This window comes from Geotrypetes seraphini, chromosome 8 (genome assembly GCF_902459505.1).
Source record: "Geotrypetes seraphini chromosome 8, aGeoSer1.1, whole genome shotgun sequence".
In the NCBI taxonomy this organism is placed as follows: Eukaryota; Metazoa; Chordata; class Amphibia; order Gymnophiona; family Dermophiidae; genus Geotrypetes; species Geotrypetes seraphini.
Window position 1 is genome coordinate 36,971,011 of NC_047091.1, and position 16,707 is coordinate 36,987,717.

A 16,707-nucleotide genomic window follows, 5' to 3' on the forward strand; every position below is an offset into this window, starting at 1 on the left:
AGGTTTGTAAAGTGTATGTAAGTGCCAAATCTCCCTGTGGACCCTGCTGGATCCATGCCATTCATTTTTGCATATGCCAACAAATACAGGTGCACTCCTGACATCAACTTTTCTTAAAATACTATTGAAATTTAGCATGTACCTTTCTAGATGTCTCAATTCTGATTTCTGATTTCTATGTAAATTGGGGATCCAAATACTTTGAATAATTGTATTCTTTCTTTACAGGATGGCTGCTGATGGTGTTAAGAAGCACTGTGCTCTCCTGGCTTTAACCATTTGCTTCCTCTTGGCCGAGCTCATTGTAAGTCGTCTTTGTGATTCATTGATTGCCCTACTGGATACATTTCATACCCTGTCTGTTGCATTGTCCCTAGCCCTGCCAATTCTCTTCAGACTGTTAGCCAAGTTGCCAAGCCCTGGCTCCTTTACCTTTGGCTGGCAGAGGATTCCTCTTCTGGGGACCCTGATCTCCTCTCTGCTGCTTGCTTCATTGTGTTTCTCCATCACTCTGGATGCCATTGGACGCTTTGTCAATCCACATCCACCCCACCGACCAGTCCTTGCAATTAGTGTTGGAGCTGTGAGCATTGCCATAAACCTTATGATTGGACTCTTTTCTTGGAGTAGAGGATTGGCATGGCAGGAGAGTATGACGTTGGAAGACCTAGTTAATAGGAAAGGTGAGGACTGATGTTTTTCATTCAATTAAGTAGTGACTTGCAGCTCAAATCCTACTAAGAGCTTGGTAAACAATTTTCAAACTGTCCACGTGAGGTTAAAGACCACACTTTACTTGCAGGCTAGTTAGGCCAGCACTCTAAGCAAAAGTACATGCTTATTTTTTTGCTTTGAAACCTACAACAGGTATAAAGTACATATGAAGTGACATTATAGCAAGAATGTACAAATGGGACTTGAGAGATCTAGGTTAGGCCATCTTAAGTTCTACTAGTATCTTAGAACAGATCTGTCATTGAAAAAGCCTGTCTTAAAATACATGGAGAAAAGCAATGTTACTTACCGTAACAGTTGTTATCCAGGGACAGCAGGCAGCTATTCTCACTAGTGGGTGATGTCATCCAACAGAGAACCGATGCGGACGTCTCACAAGCATACTTGCTTGAAGAAACTTCAGAAGTTTCGAGATGCCCGCACCGCGCATGCGCGAGTGCCTTCCCGCCCGATGATCCGGGCGTGTCTCCTCAGTTCAGGTAGCTAGCAGAGAAGCCAACCCAGGGGAGGTGGGTGGGACGTGAGAATAGCTGCCTGCTGTCCCTGGATAACAACTGTTACGGTAAGTAACATTGCTTTATCCCAGGACAAGCAGGCAGGTATTCTCACTAGTGGGTGACCTCCAAGCTAACCTCAATGGGATGGTGGGAGATTTGGCAACTTAGGAGAATAAATTCTGTAATACTGTTTGGCCAAACTGTCCATCCCGTCTGGAAAAAGCATCCAGACAATAATGAGAGGTGAATGTATGAACCGAGGACCAAGTGGCAGCCTTACAAATCTCCTCAATCGGTGTCGATCTGAGGAAGGCTACAGAGGCCGCCATTGCTCTGATCCTATGGGCTGTGACTTTACAGGGAAGGGATAATCCAGCCTGGGCATAGCAGAAAGAGATGCAAGCCACGATCCAGTTGGAGATGGTACGCTTCGAAACAGGGCGTCCCAACTTGTTCGGATCAAAGGAGACGGAAAGTTGAGGAGCAGTTCTGTGTGGCTTGGTGCGATCCAGGTAGAAAGCCAAAGCATGTTTACAGTCCAGAGTGTGAAGAGCTGATTCTCCAGGATGAGAATGAGGCTTTGGAAAAAACACTGGAAGTACAATGGATTGATTGAGATGAAATTCAGAGACCACTTTAGGCAGGAATTTCGGATGAGTGCGGAGGACCACCTTGTCATGATGGAATACTGTGAAAGGTGGATCCACCACCAAGGCCTGAAGCTCACTGACTCTGCGGGCAGAAGTGGCAACCAGAAAAACCACTTTCCAAGTGAGAAACTTCAGCGGAGCCTTGTTGAGAGGCTCAAAAGGAGGTTTCATAAGCTGAGAAAGGACAACATTGAGGTCCCAAACTACTGGAGGAGGTTTGAGAGGAGGATTGACATGGAAAAGTCCTTTCATAAATCTGGAAACCACAGGATGAGCAGAGAGAGGTTTCCCTTGCAGAGGCTGATGGAAAGCCGCAATTGCACTCAGATGGACTCATATCGATGTAGACTTGAGGCCAGAATGAGAGAGGTATAGAAGATAGTCCAAAACAGAGGATAGGGAGGCTCGTTGAGGTTCCTTACGAGTAGAAACACACCATGAAGAAAATCTAGTCCATTTTTGGGAGTAACATTGTCTAGTAGCAGGCTTCCTGGAAGCCTCCAACACATCCCTCACCGCCTGGGAAAACTGGTGGGGAGTCACGTTGAGAGGAACCAAGCTGTCAGGTGGAGAGACTGCAGGTTGGGATGGAGCTGAGATCCTTGATGCTGAGTAAGCAGTGAAGGAAACACTGGAAGAAGGAATGGCTCCCTGCTGCTGAGTTGAAGTATAAGGGAGTACCAAGGTTGTCTGGGCCACCGAGGAGCTATTAGAATCATGGTGGCATGATCTGACTTGAGCTTGACTAGAGTCTTTTGAATGAGAGGAAACGGAGGAAATGCATAGAGAAAGAGATTCCTCCAGTCCAGAAGAAAGGCATCTGCCTCGAGGCGATGAGGAGTGTAGATCCTGGAGCAGAATTGAGGCAGCTTGCAGTTGTGGGGAGCCGCAAAGAGGTCTATCTGAGGTGTCCCCCACTGAGAGAAGATCTGATGAAGGGGCTTGGAATGGAGAGTCCATTCGTGCGGCTGGAGGAGACGACTTAAGTTGTCTGCCAAGGCATTGTCCTTCCCCTGAATGTAGACAGCTTTGAGGAAGGTGTTGTGGCGAATCGCCCAATCCCAGACTATGAGAGCTTCCTGGCAGAGGGAGGCCGATCCCGTGCACCCCTGCTTGTTGACATAATACATGGCGACCTGATTGTCAATGCAAATGAGGACCACTAGGTCGTGAAGCAGATGTTGAAAAGCTTGAAGAGCATTGAAAATCGCCCTGAGTTCCAGAAGATTGATATGGCACAGCCGGTCCGCACTGGTCCAGAAGCCCTGAGTGCGAAGACCGTCCAGATGAGCTCCCCATGCATAGGTCGAGGAATATGTCGTGAGAACCTTCTGGTGGGGAGGAGTGTGAAACAGCAAACCTCTGGATAGATTTGAAGGGATCATCCACCAACGTAGAGACTGCTGAAGAGCAGGAGTCACCTGGATGTGACGAGTCAAAGGATCTGACACCTGCATCCACTGAGAAACCAGGGTCCACTGAGGAATTCTGAGGTGAAGTCTGGAAAAAGGAGTCACATGAACTGTAGAGGCCATGTGGCCCAGGAGAACCATCATGTGTTTCACTGAGATGGACTGGCGAGAAGACACTGAGTGGCATAGACAAAGCAGAGCATCCAGGCGTTGAGGAGGAAGGAATGCTCGGAGCTGGATGGTATCGAGAACTGCCCCGATGAAGGGGAGAGATTGGGTCGGTTGCAGATGAGACTTTGGGAAGTTGATTTCGAATCCCAGACTCTGTAGGAACCAGATAGTCTGTTGGGTCGCCGAGATGACCCCTGGAGCTGAGGCGGCTTTGATGAGCCAGTCGTCGAGGTAGGGAAACACCTGAAGACCATGGTTCCGGAGTGCAGCGGCCACCACAACCAGACAGTTTGTGAAGACTCGGGGAGACGAGGACAGGCCAAATGGAAGCACTCGATACTGCAGATGCAGATGTCCCACCCGAAATCTGAGGAATTTGCGAGAGGCAGGATGAATGGGAATGTGAGTGTAGGCCTCCTTGAGATCCAGGGAGCATAACCAATCGTTCTGCTCAAGGAGGGGGTAGAGAGAAGCTAGGGTCAGCATGCAAAATCTCTCCTTGACCAGGAACTTGTTGAGAATCCTGAGGTCCAGAATTGGACGCAGGTCGCCCGTCTTCTTTGGAACAAGGAAGTACCAGGAGTAAAACCCCCGGTTGTGTTGGTCCACCAGGACCGGCTCGACGGCCCGAAGCTGGAGCAAAGCCTGAGCTTCCTGAAGAAGAAGGGCGGTCTGGGTCAAGTTGGAAGGATACTCTCTTGGAGGGTGGTCCGCGGGGATCTGATGGAACTGAAGAGAGTATCCTTCCCTGATGATGGTAAGGACCCAAAGGTCGGTGGTAATAGTCATCCATCGATGGTAAAAATGATGGAGGTGACCCCCAATTGGAAAGACAGGGGACAGCAGAACGGTGTCGGTTATGCTCCCTGCCAGAGAGTCAAAAAGGCTGAGGAGCCTTGGGAACAGCAGAAGGCTGAGGTTTTTGTTGAACCTTATGTGGCGGCTGTCTCTTCGCTGGCTGTCTCGCAGCCGGAGGCTGCCGGGGAGTATAACACAGCTGATAGATCAAGGGCAGTCGAGAAGGTCGAGACTGAGCAGGTTTAGGCTTGGGACGAAGGATGGACTGGAAAGATTTTTCATGATCCGACATCTTCTTCGTCACGGTCTCAATAGATTCATCAAACAAATCCGCACACGCACAGGGGACGTTGGCAAGTCTGTCCTGGAGATTCGGGTCCATGTCAATGGTTCGAAGCCAGGCCAAGCGACGCATGGCCACGGAACAAGGGGCAGCCCGTGCCGAGAGCTCGAAGGCATCATAGGAGGATTGCATCAATTGAAGACGCAGCTGGGACAGCGAGGCGACGACCTCTTCGAATTCAAAACGAGCTTGAGATTCGATGTAAGGTGTAAACTTCCGAAGCACAGGCAGGAAGAACTCCAAATAGGTGGCAAAATGGAAGTTGTAATTGAGAACTCGGGAAGCCATCATCGAGTTCTGATAGATGTGCCGTCCAAACTTATCCACGGTCCGGCCCTCTCTGCCCGGTGGCACCGAGGCATACACCTGGGACGGATGAGAACGCTTGAGGGAGGACTCGACCAACAGGGACTGATGGGAGAGTTGGGAGCCCTCAAACCCCTTATGATGCACCGTGCGGTACCTGGCATCCAGTTTGCCAGGGACGGCAGGAATAGAATACGGTGTTTCTATGAAGGTTTGATTGAGGAGCTTGTGGAGAGGCAGGCGAAGAGACTCGGCAGGAGGATGAGGCAGATGAATGGTATCCAGGTATTCCTTGGAGTATCGGGAACCCGAGTCCAAGGTGATGTCGAGATCATCCGCCATCTGCCTCAGAAAGGATGAAAAAGACAACTGGTCCGCCAACACAGGCCTGTGAGACGGACTGGAGGACGTCGACGCCTCCGGATCCAGGGAGGCTTGGGATCGGCAAGGAGAGTAAGAGCCATAGGCTTCCTCGTATTCCGGGCCCGGAGGAGGGGAGACATCCGAAGACGAATACCCCACACGAGGAAGCTTCTTCTGAGGCGAGACTGTAGAATGTCTAGAGGAATGCCTCGAAGAATGTCTGGACTGATGACCCTCTCTGTGTCTCGAAGGGGATCTGGATCGGCAATGCTTCGATGGTTCCCCAGAGGCCTCCAAGGAATAGATGGGGCTGGAGGCCGTAGAGCGAAGAGGAGGATGGGCTGCCACCTCCCGAGCCGCATTCCACGGGTCGAAGGAGGTTCTGGCTTGGAAGGGACTGCGGAAGAATTCCTCCTGACGACACCCAGGGCTTCGACCACCCGAAGGCACATCCCAAACTTCTTCGCCCTGAACGGGGATGGGTTCCAAAGGCGGCATGTCACTAAACAATGCACGCCTCGATGAACTGGTGGCTAAGCGCCGCTCCTCGTCCCCCAGCAGCGAGAGCAAGCGGCGAGGGGGAGGGGGAGGAGGAGGGGGCGGCTAGCCCCCCCCCCCCCGAGGAGGAACTGCCTGCCCAGCCTGGATTGTAGCAAGCCACTTGGGCCCCATGGTAGTCATAATATCCAGGAATTGAGCCTCCATGATGGACCGAAGCGAAGCCGCCAAGGGGGGAGCCGCACTCGAAGTGTGACCTCCTGTACGGTCTTCGCGGTCCCGAGTGGTCGAGTGCTTAGCCTTAGAAGCTTTCGGCACTTTGATAACCACCGGGGGAATGGTTGGAGGAGGTACCTGATCTGAGGAGACCGAAGGAGGCACCGGAGCAGGAGGCGGGGTCGAAGCCGGGACGAAGGAGGCCGGCTTCAAGAGACCCGATGCAGCAGGAGCAGAAGACGACTTCGGAGGAACAGGCGAAGCGCTGGTCGAAGTCGAAGCGGAAGGTTCTTTAGCAGCTTCCATCTTGAACATCAACTCCCACAGGAAACAGCGGCGCTTAAACGCACGTGCTGTTAGAATGGAACAAGGCTGGCATGATTTTGGAATATGTTCCGGACCAAGACACTGCAGACAGCATCGATGCGGGTCCGTCAGCGAAATCGCGCGCTGGCACTTGATGCACTTTTTAAAACCGGTAATTGTCTGGGACATAGGCTGAAAAAGCTCCGCCGCTAGATCGAAGGAGCGCGGCCTGAGCCACGTGGCTGACCTGGTCGGATTCCCGGAAAAATTTTTTATTTTTTTTAAAATAACAAACGAAAGAATAAAACACACGATTAAGAGAAAAATAACTCAAAACCGCAGTACTAGAAGGCAAGAACACGGGTTCACACAGCGCAGAGAGTTGAAGCAAACTTCTCAGCTCCGCGGAAAGAAAAGAACTGAGGAGACACGCCCGTACCATCGGGCGGGAAGGCACTCGCGCATGCGCGGTGTGGGCATCTCAAAACTTCTGAAGTTTCTTCAAGCAAGTATGCTTGTGAGACGTCCACATCACCCACTAGTGAGAATACCTGCCTGCTTGTCCTGGGATAATGGACATTTATGATGAAGAAAATAGCAGACCAAATGGAATCTATCAGTATATTTATTCACTGCAACATATACCATTTTAAAAAACTAGGTGCCCAACATGGCCATGTTTTGCCCACAGTTGAGCTGCATCAGAGGCATACAAAGAAATGTTAATACATACATAAAAACATGTTACAAAAATCATAATTTAATGAAATAAATGCAAAAAAATCCCATCCCATCCAAATCAAATATAAATAGTTATAACTTAAATAAACCTAAGTACTGTAATATGCTGTAGATTAGAACAAATCATACATTGGGTTAAATATTTGTATTATAAGATATAATAGTAAGAATATCAAGTGATGTATGCTGTGTTACTGATTTGATATTTGTACACTTGATGAAAGTTTGAAAATGAATAAAGAATTAAAAAAAAAAAAAAGAACAAATGATAAAAACATAAATATTATCTGAACAAACTGAATAATAACATAGATGTGAGTGGAGGAAAGTAAAAACTTAAACATACTGAAAGCATCACCAAATTGTTCAACAAAATAAAAAAAACAATAAAAATTACATTGAGACTTGGATGCAAAAAGTGTTTTAGAAGGACATTTTGGGATAGGTTAAAAAATTACTAGCTCAACCTACAGGATGGTATTGCAGTGAATCTTCCATTGGAAACACACAGTTTAAGTGCTGACTACAAGAAGTCATAGATTTATTTATTTATTTATATTTTTATCCCGTCCTCCCAGTGGCTCAGAACAGCCTACAAGCAAACATTCATAGTGGAGTACATTTGGACAAAGACTATACAGTAGTTTAAGTACAAGGACTAAATGGCAATTTAAGTACAGGTTAAGAATGAACTATATAGCAATTTAAGTAGAGAATCAGAAGGGAGAAGGAGTTTAGGGGGCGTGAGGGGTAGATTGCGGTTGTAATTTTAGTTGAAGAGGAGGGTATTTATCGCTTTCTGGTTTACTGACTAAGTGCTAGATTCACTAAAGATAGCGACTCAATTGCTGTTGGCTGATTCTCCAACAGCGATTGATTTACTATCAAGTTTTCATACAAATGACGTGCATGGAGGTGCAAATCATTTGCATGCAAACGTGACTGATTCAATCGCTCAGTGAGCGATTGAAACATCTGCACAGCCCTAACAGCAGTGGCATGGAAAGCAGCCTCCTGTCACTGCTGTTGGAATGTGCGCCCCCCCCCGAACCCCCAAAAAATATGGCAGGAGGGATGCCCACTCCCTCCTGCCAGTGGAGGCCACCCTCCATCGGCCCCCCATCCTCCATCAGCCCCCCTCCTCCCTGGTTCTTTAAGTCAGGAACAGGAGGGGTGCTCAGTCTGTCCCTTCTGCTCCTCCACTGGCCGCCATCTGGTGCACAGGGAGGGGCCTAAGGCCCTGATTGGCTCAGATGCTTCCCTCCTGCCATATTTCAGTTGGGGGGGAAGCGTCTGGTGGCAGGAGGGAGTGGGCATCCCTCCTGCCATTTTTTTTTGGTTCAAGGAAGGAGGGAGGGGGCGCTTTTTTTTTGGGGGGGGGCAGGGACGGTTAGTTGTGGGTCATTGGGGAGGGCTGTCAGCAGACTTTTTTTCTTTTTTTTTATTGGCAGATATTTTGCCTGTGTAATACACAGCAAAATATCTCTGCCATTAAAAAAAAAAGAAAAGAAACCAGGCAAACCTGATGCTAAATAGCCATGTGATGTAAGTGAATCAATCGCTTGGCTATTTTGCATGGGGTTTTACTAATTTGCATGGCCGGATCATAAAATGAGTGATCGAGGGGAAAAACATGCGGTGGGCCATTTAGCAGCGATGTCGATAAATCTGTGGAAACCAGTGAATCTAGGGCTTAGACATTTAAATTCCTTTTAAAATCTTAGGTGAAAAAAACATCTGTGGCGCTACATTGTAGTAGAAAAATTAGATCAAACTAAAAACAGGCTTTTTTTTGTCCTGGAGTCTCTGCAACAAAAATGTCATTACCTTTAAAAAACTTCAAAAACATGCAAAATCAGTTTTAAAACATATAAGAGCCAATATTCAGACCAAGGGAGACAGGCTGGCTAACTCTTGCTGTCGGTGCTTATTACAGATATTCAGTACTGAGCCGTTTCCAGTGACAGCATTGAATAATCTGTTTTATTTTTGGCCGGCTCAAACTTAGCAAGCTAAGTTGATTTTAAGTGTTGGCCAGTTAAGTTATGGCAGCCAAAGGTAGACCTGCTATTTCTGCGGCCCAATTTGGTCGTTAAACTTGGCCAGTCGGTGCTTAAAATTACGGTTACCAGATTTTTGGCTTCCAAATTTGGGACACTCGGGTGGGGTCCTATGTCTGACCATGCCACATTTTGCCATACAATGTTTTACCACACTGTCATACTGTTTGCCACCCTATTCTACTTTTCTATTTAAAGACGCCTATAGTTGTTAGGATTTAGTAGGACGTGGATTTGCAATACTCCTTTTTTTTATCGCCTTCTTTTTTTCTTTTCCTTCTCCAGCTTTTCTTACCATGGATTGTATTTCTCCCCCTCTTCCCCTTTTGTTTCTTTCTGCCTAAAGCCTTTCTATGTATTTAATATGTCCACTCGTACTGTTAAATTATTATTACACTGGTGTTTAAGCCCGTTACAATAACGGGTGCTAGAGTAGATGTCTGTATGTCTGTTTTTTGTTTTTTATTTGTCTCTCTCTCTCTCCCTGGACGCTGTCTGTCTGTCATTCTTTGTGTCTGTGTCTCTCCCTGGTCCCCTGTCTGTGCGTCTTTCTTTCTGTCTGTCTCCCTGGCCCCCCTGCTTGCCAAAGCAGCCTTCTTTTCCCTCTCCCCCTGTTGTGCAATGCCTGCCTGCTTCTTGGCCCCCTTCTGTTCCCCCCCATGATTGCTGTCTGCCCCCAGAACAACCATCCCCCAAAGTAGCCCCCTTTTCCTCCCCCCCTGGCCCCTAGTTGTGCCATGCCTGCCTGCTCTGTGGCCCCCTTATGTCCCCCCCATGATTGCTTTCTGCCCCCAGAGCAACCATTCCCCCAAAGCAGCCCCCTTTCCCTCTCCCCCTGTTGTGCAATGCCTGCCTGCTTCGTGGCCCCCCTTCTGTTCCTGCCCCCTCCCTGATTGCTGTCTGCCCCCAGCACACCCCTCCCCCCAAAGCAGCCCCCTTTCGCTCTCCCTCTGGCCCCCTGTTGTGCCATGCCTGCCTGCTCCGTGGCCCTCTTCTGTTCCCCCCATGATTGCTGTCGGCCCCCAGCACAACCATCCCCCCAAAGCAGTCCCCTTTGCCTCTCCCCCTATTGTGCAATGGCTGTCTGCCTGCATCGTGCACTCAGCACAACCCTCCCACCAAAACAGCTCCCTTTTCTGGCTGCTCCAGGGCCCTTTTTTTTTGGCTTCCCCTCCCGTTCTTACCTTCCTCCATGCATCCATGTTTCCTGCCGCCGCTGCCGCTCCTGTTCCTGTTCAAAGCGGCTGTATTGAACCTTGCAGGCCGCTCTCCATATGATAGCATGTTCCTTTTGATGCGATTGTGTCAGAGGGAACGTGCTTCATGTGGAGAGCGGCCTGCGAGGTTCACTACAGCCAGCCGCGAACCTCATCAGGCCGCTTCAAACAGGAGCTGCAGCAGTTGGTGTGGGAGGGGGGAGTCGTCGACGCTGCTGCGGCGCAAGGGGATCGGGGCCATGCTGCCAGCGGGACAGCCCTCAGCCCTCTCTCTTTTCCTCTCGCGCGCTGTGGAGGCGATCGTTGGCTGGCTGCGGTCCCGGCTTGGAGAGGGCAGGGGGTGCTAGCGGCCGGCAGCGGTGGAGAGCAGGGAAGAGCGCACATGCCACTTGTCTTACCTCGCGTGAGGCCAGACCGTAAGCCGCGCATGCGCACTTCCTATGTGTGCTACAGCTCACGGAAAACGGACGCACGCTTAGGAAGTGCGCATGCGCGGCTTACCCTTTTATTATATTAGATTACATTACATTAGTGATTTCTATTCCACCAATACCTTGCGGTTCAAGGCGAATTCCATAAAAGTTTTCAGAAATTACATAAAAGTTTACAGGAATAGCATAAGAGATGTCGTAAGAGTTACATATGAATTACCAAAGAGTTGTCGAGATCTTAAGGTGGTAAGTGTTGGGTAAATAGAGGCATTTAGCATTAGTTGGGTAGTTGGGGGCATATTAGAGTATATTAAGGGTATAGAGTGGGTAGGTGGGGTTTGGGTAGGAACTGGTCGTGTTAGATAGATTTTATGTATTTTTTGAAGAGTAGGGTTTTAGTATCTTTCTTGAAGGTTCTGTATTCTGTGGTCAATGACAACAGAATGGTGATTTGTCTGTTGTGACAATCCTGCAACCCTGAGGCTTGTCACAGAGAGATTTGGTAAGAGTTACAAGCCCAGATGCAGAAGGGCGAACCAAATCAGAGCCGGGGGGAGTAAGTCAGCTGACTATCCTGTGGACTCAGAGGGAGAAAGGGAAGTAGGTCCAGAAAGCTGGGACTTCCCTGATAACGTCCTGAGATCAAACAGTAAGGATTGGGCTTATTGGTTTGCAGATTCTGTGAAGCAGAAGGCAGCACAGCAAGGTGCCTTGAGAACAGTTCAAGCCAAGGGAAGAAAACTTTCTCCCCTGCAGCAAAAGGGGAGTGGTTTCTTCCCTCAGCTTAAACGGAGACTCTGTAATGAGCTAAAGAGAGCAGGAGAAGCAGGCAGAGGAACGGAAACCAGATCGGGGAGGAGCCCCAGGACGGAGGAAGGAGCCCTGTGGGAGTCTGTGCTGACTAAGGAGCTGTCAGAACCACTGGCAGTGAATGACTGGGTCATGGAAGAGGACCAGGATAGGAGCCTTTCTGTTGATCTGTTTATGCCTGAACCTATGGTGATAGAGGACAGTGTGACATTTCCATCCCTAGAGATGAACATGTCACGGGTAAATCCTGCATGAAACCTTTGCCCTGACACAAGAAACCAGTGGTGAGTAGGGACTCAGAGATAGTAGAGGACAGGGCGGTCTATCCTGAGGAGCTTGAGCCCGACCATGAGCTGGAACCCCTTCTGAAGCCAGAGCCTAGTAAAAGAATAAGCTCCCTTAAAAGCAATATTGCTAATGACCTGAGGGGGAGCCAGAGAGCACCCAAACCTGTGCCCCAGCCACGCAAGCAAGGGAGTGACTGTAACTGGTTAAAACAGCTCTCTAAGACAGTGAAGCAGGCAGCACACGAGGACCTAGCTGATAGGACTCTCCTGGCCAAGCAAAGGCAAGGACAAGCCCAGGGACCCATGGAGTGGAAAGGTTCTGCAGTCCAGGATTCTACAGAGCAAGCAGTCTCTGAGGAAAGCATGGACATTGTTGAATGTGGAATGCCTGAAGTTGAAAGTGTGGAACCTATGGACGTGAGTCTTGCAGTTGCTTGCCCATAATTGGAATTTTCCTTTTTTGGAATTTTTGTTGGGACACGCTTGGCAAAGAATTGTTTTGTTGGAGAAAATTATTTTGTTTGTTTGGCACAGCAATGGGGGCTGGGCTGAAGAGCAATGTTGCAGCCATGTCAGCACTGATTAAGCTGCTCCACACCAGCTGTGAGCAAGCCAGGAGAAAGCTGGTGTAAGTTTCTGTTGGTGCTTTCTTTCTACTACTGAATAACCCAGTGACTTTCAGAATTGGGGTAGGATCCCCGAAGAGCTAGGGTTGGGTCTTTGTGGGTGCTTGCAAAAGCCATTATAAAAGGGGACAATTCTGTGCCCAGTCTTCAAGGGCTGGAGAGTTGCTGCTATGTAAGAAAGCCAAACTTACAACACTTCATTTTTTTTTCTAAAGTGTGATTGTGTGAACTGTTTTGTAAAGAGCCTGGTGAAGAACAGGACTATATTGGTAAAAGCCCAGGTCTGCAGGAAGACGTGGGAAAGTGTTTTTCTTTGTTTGTGGTTTTTTGGGGTTTTTTTTTTCTGGTTTGAAGCTGTGTGAAGCTGCCAGAATAGTGACTGAGCCTTGTGTTACTTACCTGGGACAAAACCTTAGTTTATTTACTGAACTGCAACTGGTTACTATAACTGTTTTTGAAAAGAGAGAAGCCAGAGTGGCAGTTTGTATTCTTGTTTTTCTATTTTTGATAAATTACACCATTGATAATTGTCTGAACAGGTGTTGGCGGTTTATTGTTTGTGGTGAAGCCAAGGTACCTGATCACCGTTTGGGGTCTCCCCCATTGGGAGCCGTGCCAGGGACGTGCTGCCACCTGTCGGCGGTCCTCCGCAGTGTTCTTGCGGAACTGGCAGGTGACAACAGTTATAATCTCCCTGAATCTCAACCTGAAGGAATGGAGATTTCCTAGCCTTGAGAAGTGTGATAAGAAGGTATCTTTCCAACTTACCTTTGCTACCTTATGTTAGGAACTGTGAATGTGGTGACAGAAGTTAATTCCTGGAAGGTATGCCTGTGTAAATCACAATAGTTTTGGCATGTGGCTTCAGCCGTTGCTCAGCCCTTTTAAGCCTGAGTGAGGAAGCCGCTGAAAGCCTCTAGTTTCATATTACAAACCTCAGTGCTTGCTGGTATCTGTTAACCAATTATCCTAAGCCAGCTGTGAAGTACAACTAGCTCCGTGAGCTTTGGGAGCTGGGGCAAAATTAACTTAAGGACTGCTCTGTTCGCCATGCAGGGTCTCTGCAAAGGCTAGCTTAAAGAATTGTGGCATATGATTTTCCTTTGCAAGTCTGTTTTGAATTGAAACATTTTGACTGTGAGAACAAATTGCCTGTTTAAACACAAGCTCTGGTGAAGAGAAATGCATGGACAGTGTGGCATGTAGCGAAGCCCAGAGCTATGGGATTTATGTTTTGATTTCTCAAGAATCTTTGTTTTGTGCAACCTTTTTCCACCACTGAAGCAGTGTTAGTGTGTGTTGCTGAGGCGGTGCACCTAAATAAAGTTCTCAGTTTTGATTTAAGCCATTCTGACTACTGGATTTTTTGTAATAAAACCTACTTCATTTGTTCAAGGGATATCCAGCTTGCAAGCAGTGTTCCCTCTAAGCGGGCGGGTGTTGTGAGCAAACTTTTTTCACTGTGAGCTAAAAATATCGGGCGCCAGCAAGTTATGAGCCAAATAAATATGTTGTCAAAGTTGCTGATACATGAGGACGAGGTATTCAAGGAATTTTAGGCCTACACGCTAAATTAAATAACGTTAAATAATATTTTTAAGAACACAAAACAACGCATTAATTCTTGAAAGTACAAAATTCTTTATTTTTTTTATTTTTTTATTTTTTTATTTTTTACCAGAAAAACTCAAATTTATTTTAAAACAGTCTACAGAAATTGTAGGGATGAAATGATATCTTAATAAATGTTTTACAACAAATGTAGTTATGTCTGTTACATCCATATGTGTAAACTGTAAATTAAAAACAGTCCAGAAGACAATACGTTTGATGCTTTCAATTTCTAGACAATCTATCAATTCCAGCTTCTACACAAAAGTATAAATACATTAAAACAAAATATTGAAAACCATTTTATTGGGCACAAAGTTTGCCTTCAGTGAGAAGAGTTCACTCAATATGTTGTAGAATAATTGTTGTGAAACTGGAATGGAATCAATTCTTCACTCATGTCAAAGCAGCTCCTGATTGAATAAGACCCGGCTTCTTGCAAGAAGAGGCGGTCGGAGCGTACGCGAGTCCGGCTGCCTCTCCTTGTTGGCGAGCTGAGCGGACCGTCGGGATCGACCCCCCGCACCCCCTAGGTACGCCTCTGCAAGTCTTGCCTTGCCCGGATTTGCCGCTCTCTTCCGGTGTTACTCCCCCCCCCCCCCACCCGACTCTCCTCTCGCCGCCCTGCCATCTGCCGTACGCCTCTTCCGATCGCCCCCCTCCCTGCTCGCACCCCCACCCCGACGTCCGATTCCTCCCCCAGCCTCCCCTTACCTTTGCGACGCGTTACATGGACTGCCAGCTCGCCTGCCTGCAAGCACGTGTGTGCGCTGTGACGAGAAACTTGTGCGCTGCGATGTAATATTTTGTGCGCCAGCGCACGCCAGCGCAGCTTAGCGGGAACACTGCTTGCAAGGTAACCCTACTTTAAAGGGGCTCACGCCAAAGTGTCAGGTTTGTGTCACTGCCTAGCTAGGAAAACCGCTCTGCCAGAGACTAGGTGGTGACACTGTCCAGTTTAGCTGCTTTGGTGGCTATTAGGTTGTCATATAATTTTCCTCGTGCTTTATTTTTATAATGTTTATCCATAAACAAGTAACATATCACAAGCAATAAAAGAAAAATCCCCCTAGAACACAACTAGGGGAATTATACAGGCTACATTAACATGTCTTCAGCAAACTTATATACATGTGATGTTCAGAGGTCAAAACAGTCAATCCCAACCCAACAATTCCCCAAAATTTTCCACCATTTGTCCCAGTAGTAGCTAGTCGAATTGAACAGAAACGAAATGTAATGTAATGTTAAACCAGTCCCAGATATTAATCAATGCTCCACATTTCTCCACTCAAGATAAGTATCCCAGACTTTGTGAAAGCAGTCAATTTGGACATTAACATAGTTAATCTAGTTAAGTGGGCAACTCAGGTCCTCGAAGGCTGGAATCCAGTCGGGTTTTCAGGATTTCCCCAATGAATATGCATTGAAAGCAGTGCATTCAAATAGATCTCATGCATATTCATTGGGGAAATCCTGAAAACCCGACTGGATTCTGGCCCTCGAAGACCAGAGTTGCCCACCCCTGATCTAGTTTGTGCAGCACCATCTCTTCAGAAGGGATCGCTGTTTGCTTCCAGAGACGAGCCAGAGTTAATTTAGCAGCTACAAATAACACCATAGCCAGTTTATGAGCGTGAATTGAAACCCCAGAGGGCCTACTATGCAATAGACAACATTCCTGTGTTTTAGGATAAATTATGCCCAATTCCACCAACTCTCTAATCTACTAATCGCGACCCCAGACTACAAAACTTTCAGAAAAGAAATAAAAACTGCTATTCAAGAAATCCATGAAGACTAACTAACACCGAATGAAACATTTCAATCCTCTGAAGCAACCCGCTCTACTCTGTAACACCTCTGGAAATGTCCAGAAATCCTCTTCTGTAATCCGCCTTGAACTGCAAGATAATGGCAGAATAAAAATCACTAATGTAATATCTCACCTAAAGTGTTCAGAACTTGAGTCTAGAATGGCTGAAGCAATGGACACAGCCACCATATATGTGTAAATGTGTCCTTCTGGCTACAACCTCTCCAGCAAATATCCTGTACATTCTGAAACATTTTATGTAGGCGGTCAGGAGTAAGATTCCATTGATAAAATATTTTAAATCCATTTTCTACCAGAGAGGCTGCCATTGATACCTGAAACAAGGATTTATAAATCTTGATCCATTGAGGTATTGAGAAAGAACGATCTAATTGAGCCTTATATAAAGCCTGTTCAAAATGTGTCTCACCCAGCATTAACTCTTCCTTGCCAGTGGATAGTATGAAAGCTCGCAATTGGTGATAATGAAAAAGGTCTCTATCTGATAGGCCATATTCTTCTTCCAGTTCCTTAAAGGAAACCATTCTCCAATGAGTCCACAGCAAGCAGAAAACAACGAACAGACTGCAGATAATGTACAAGATGCAGGTGTTGTTTATTAATAAATGCAGTAACATATACAACCTTATAGTCAATATATGCATATTCATTGGGGAAATCATGAAAACCCGATTGGATTCCAGCCCTCGAGGACCGAAGTTGCCCATGTCTGGGTTAGGATGTACTACCCTGCCCAAACACCTTTGGAGGCGAGCTTCTAAAATTTTTGTATAGATTTTATATTCGGTTGTG

At 47.2% G+C, this 16,707-nt stretch overlaps 1 protein-coding gene across 1 annotated transcript in view; it reads left to right on the forward strand.

The window, feature by feature from the left end:
- The first annotated feature begins 643 nt into the window (after window positions 1–643).
- Window positions 644–16,707, forward strand: part of LOC117366039 (zinc transporter 10-like) — a 311,507-nt gene continuing 295,443 nt past the window's right edge. The window contains exon 1 of the mRNA XM_033957076.1: window positions 644–683. Within this exon, the coding sequence (XP_033812967.1) occupies window positions 653–683 (31 nt within the window). The 5' untranslated portion in view covers window positions 644–652. The remainder of the gene's footprint in view (window positions 684–16,707) is intronic.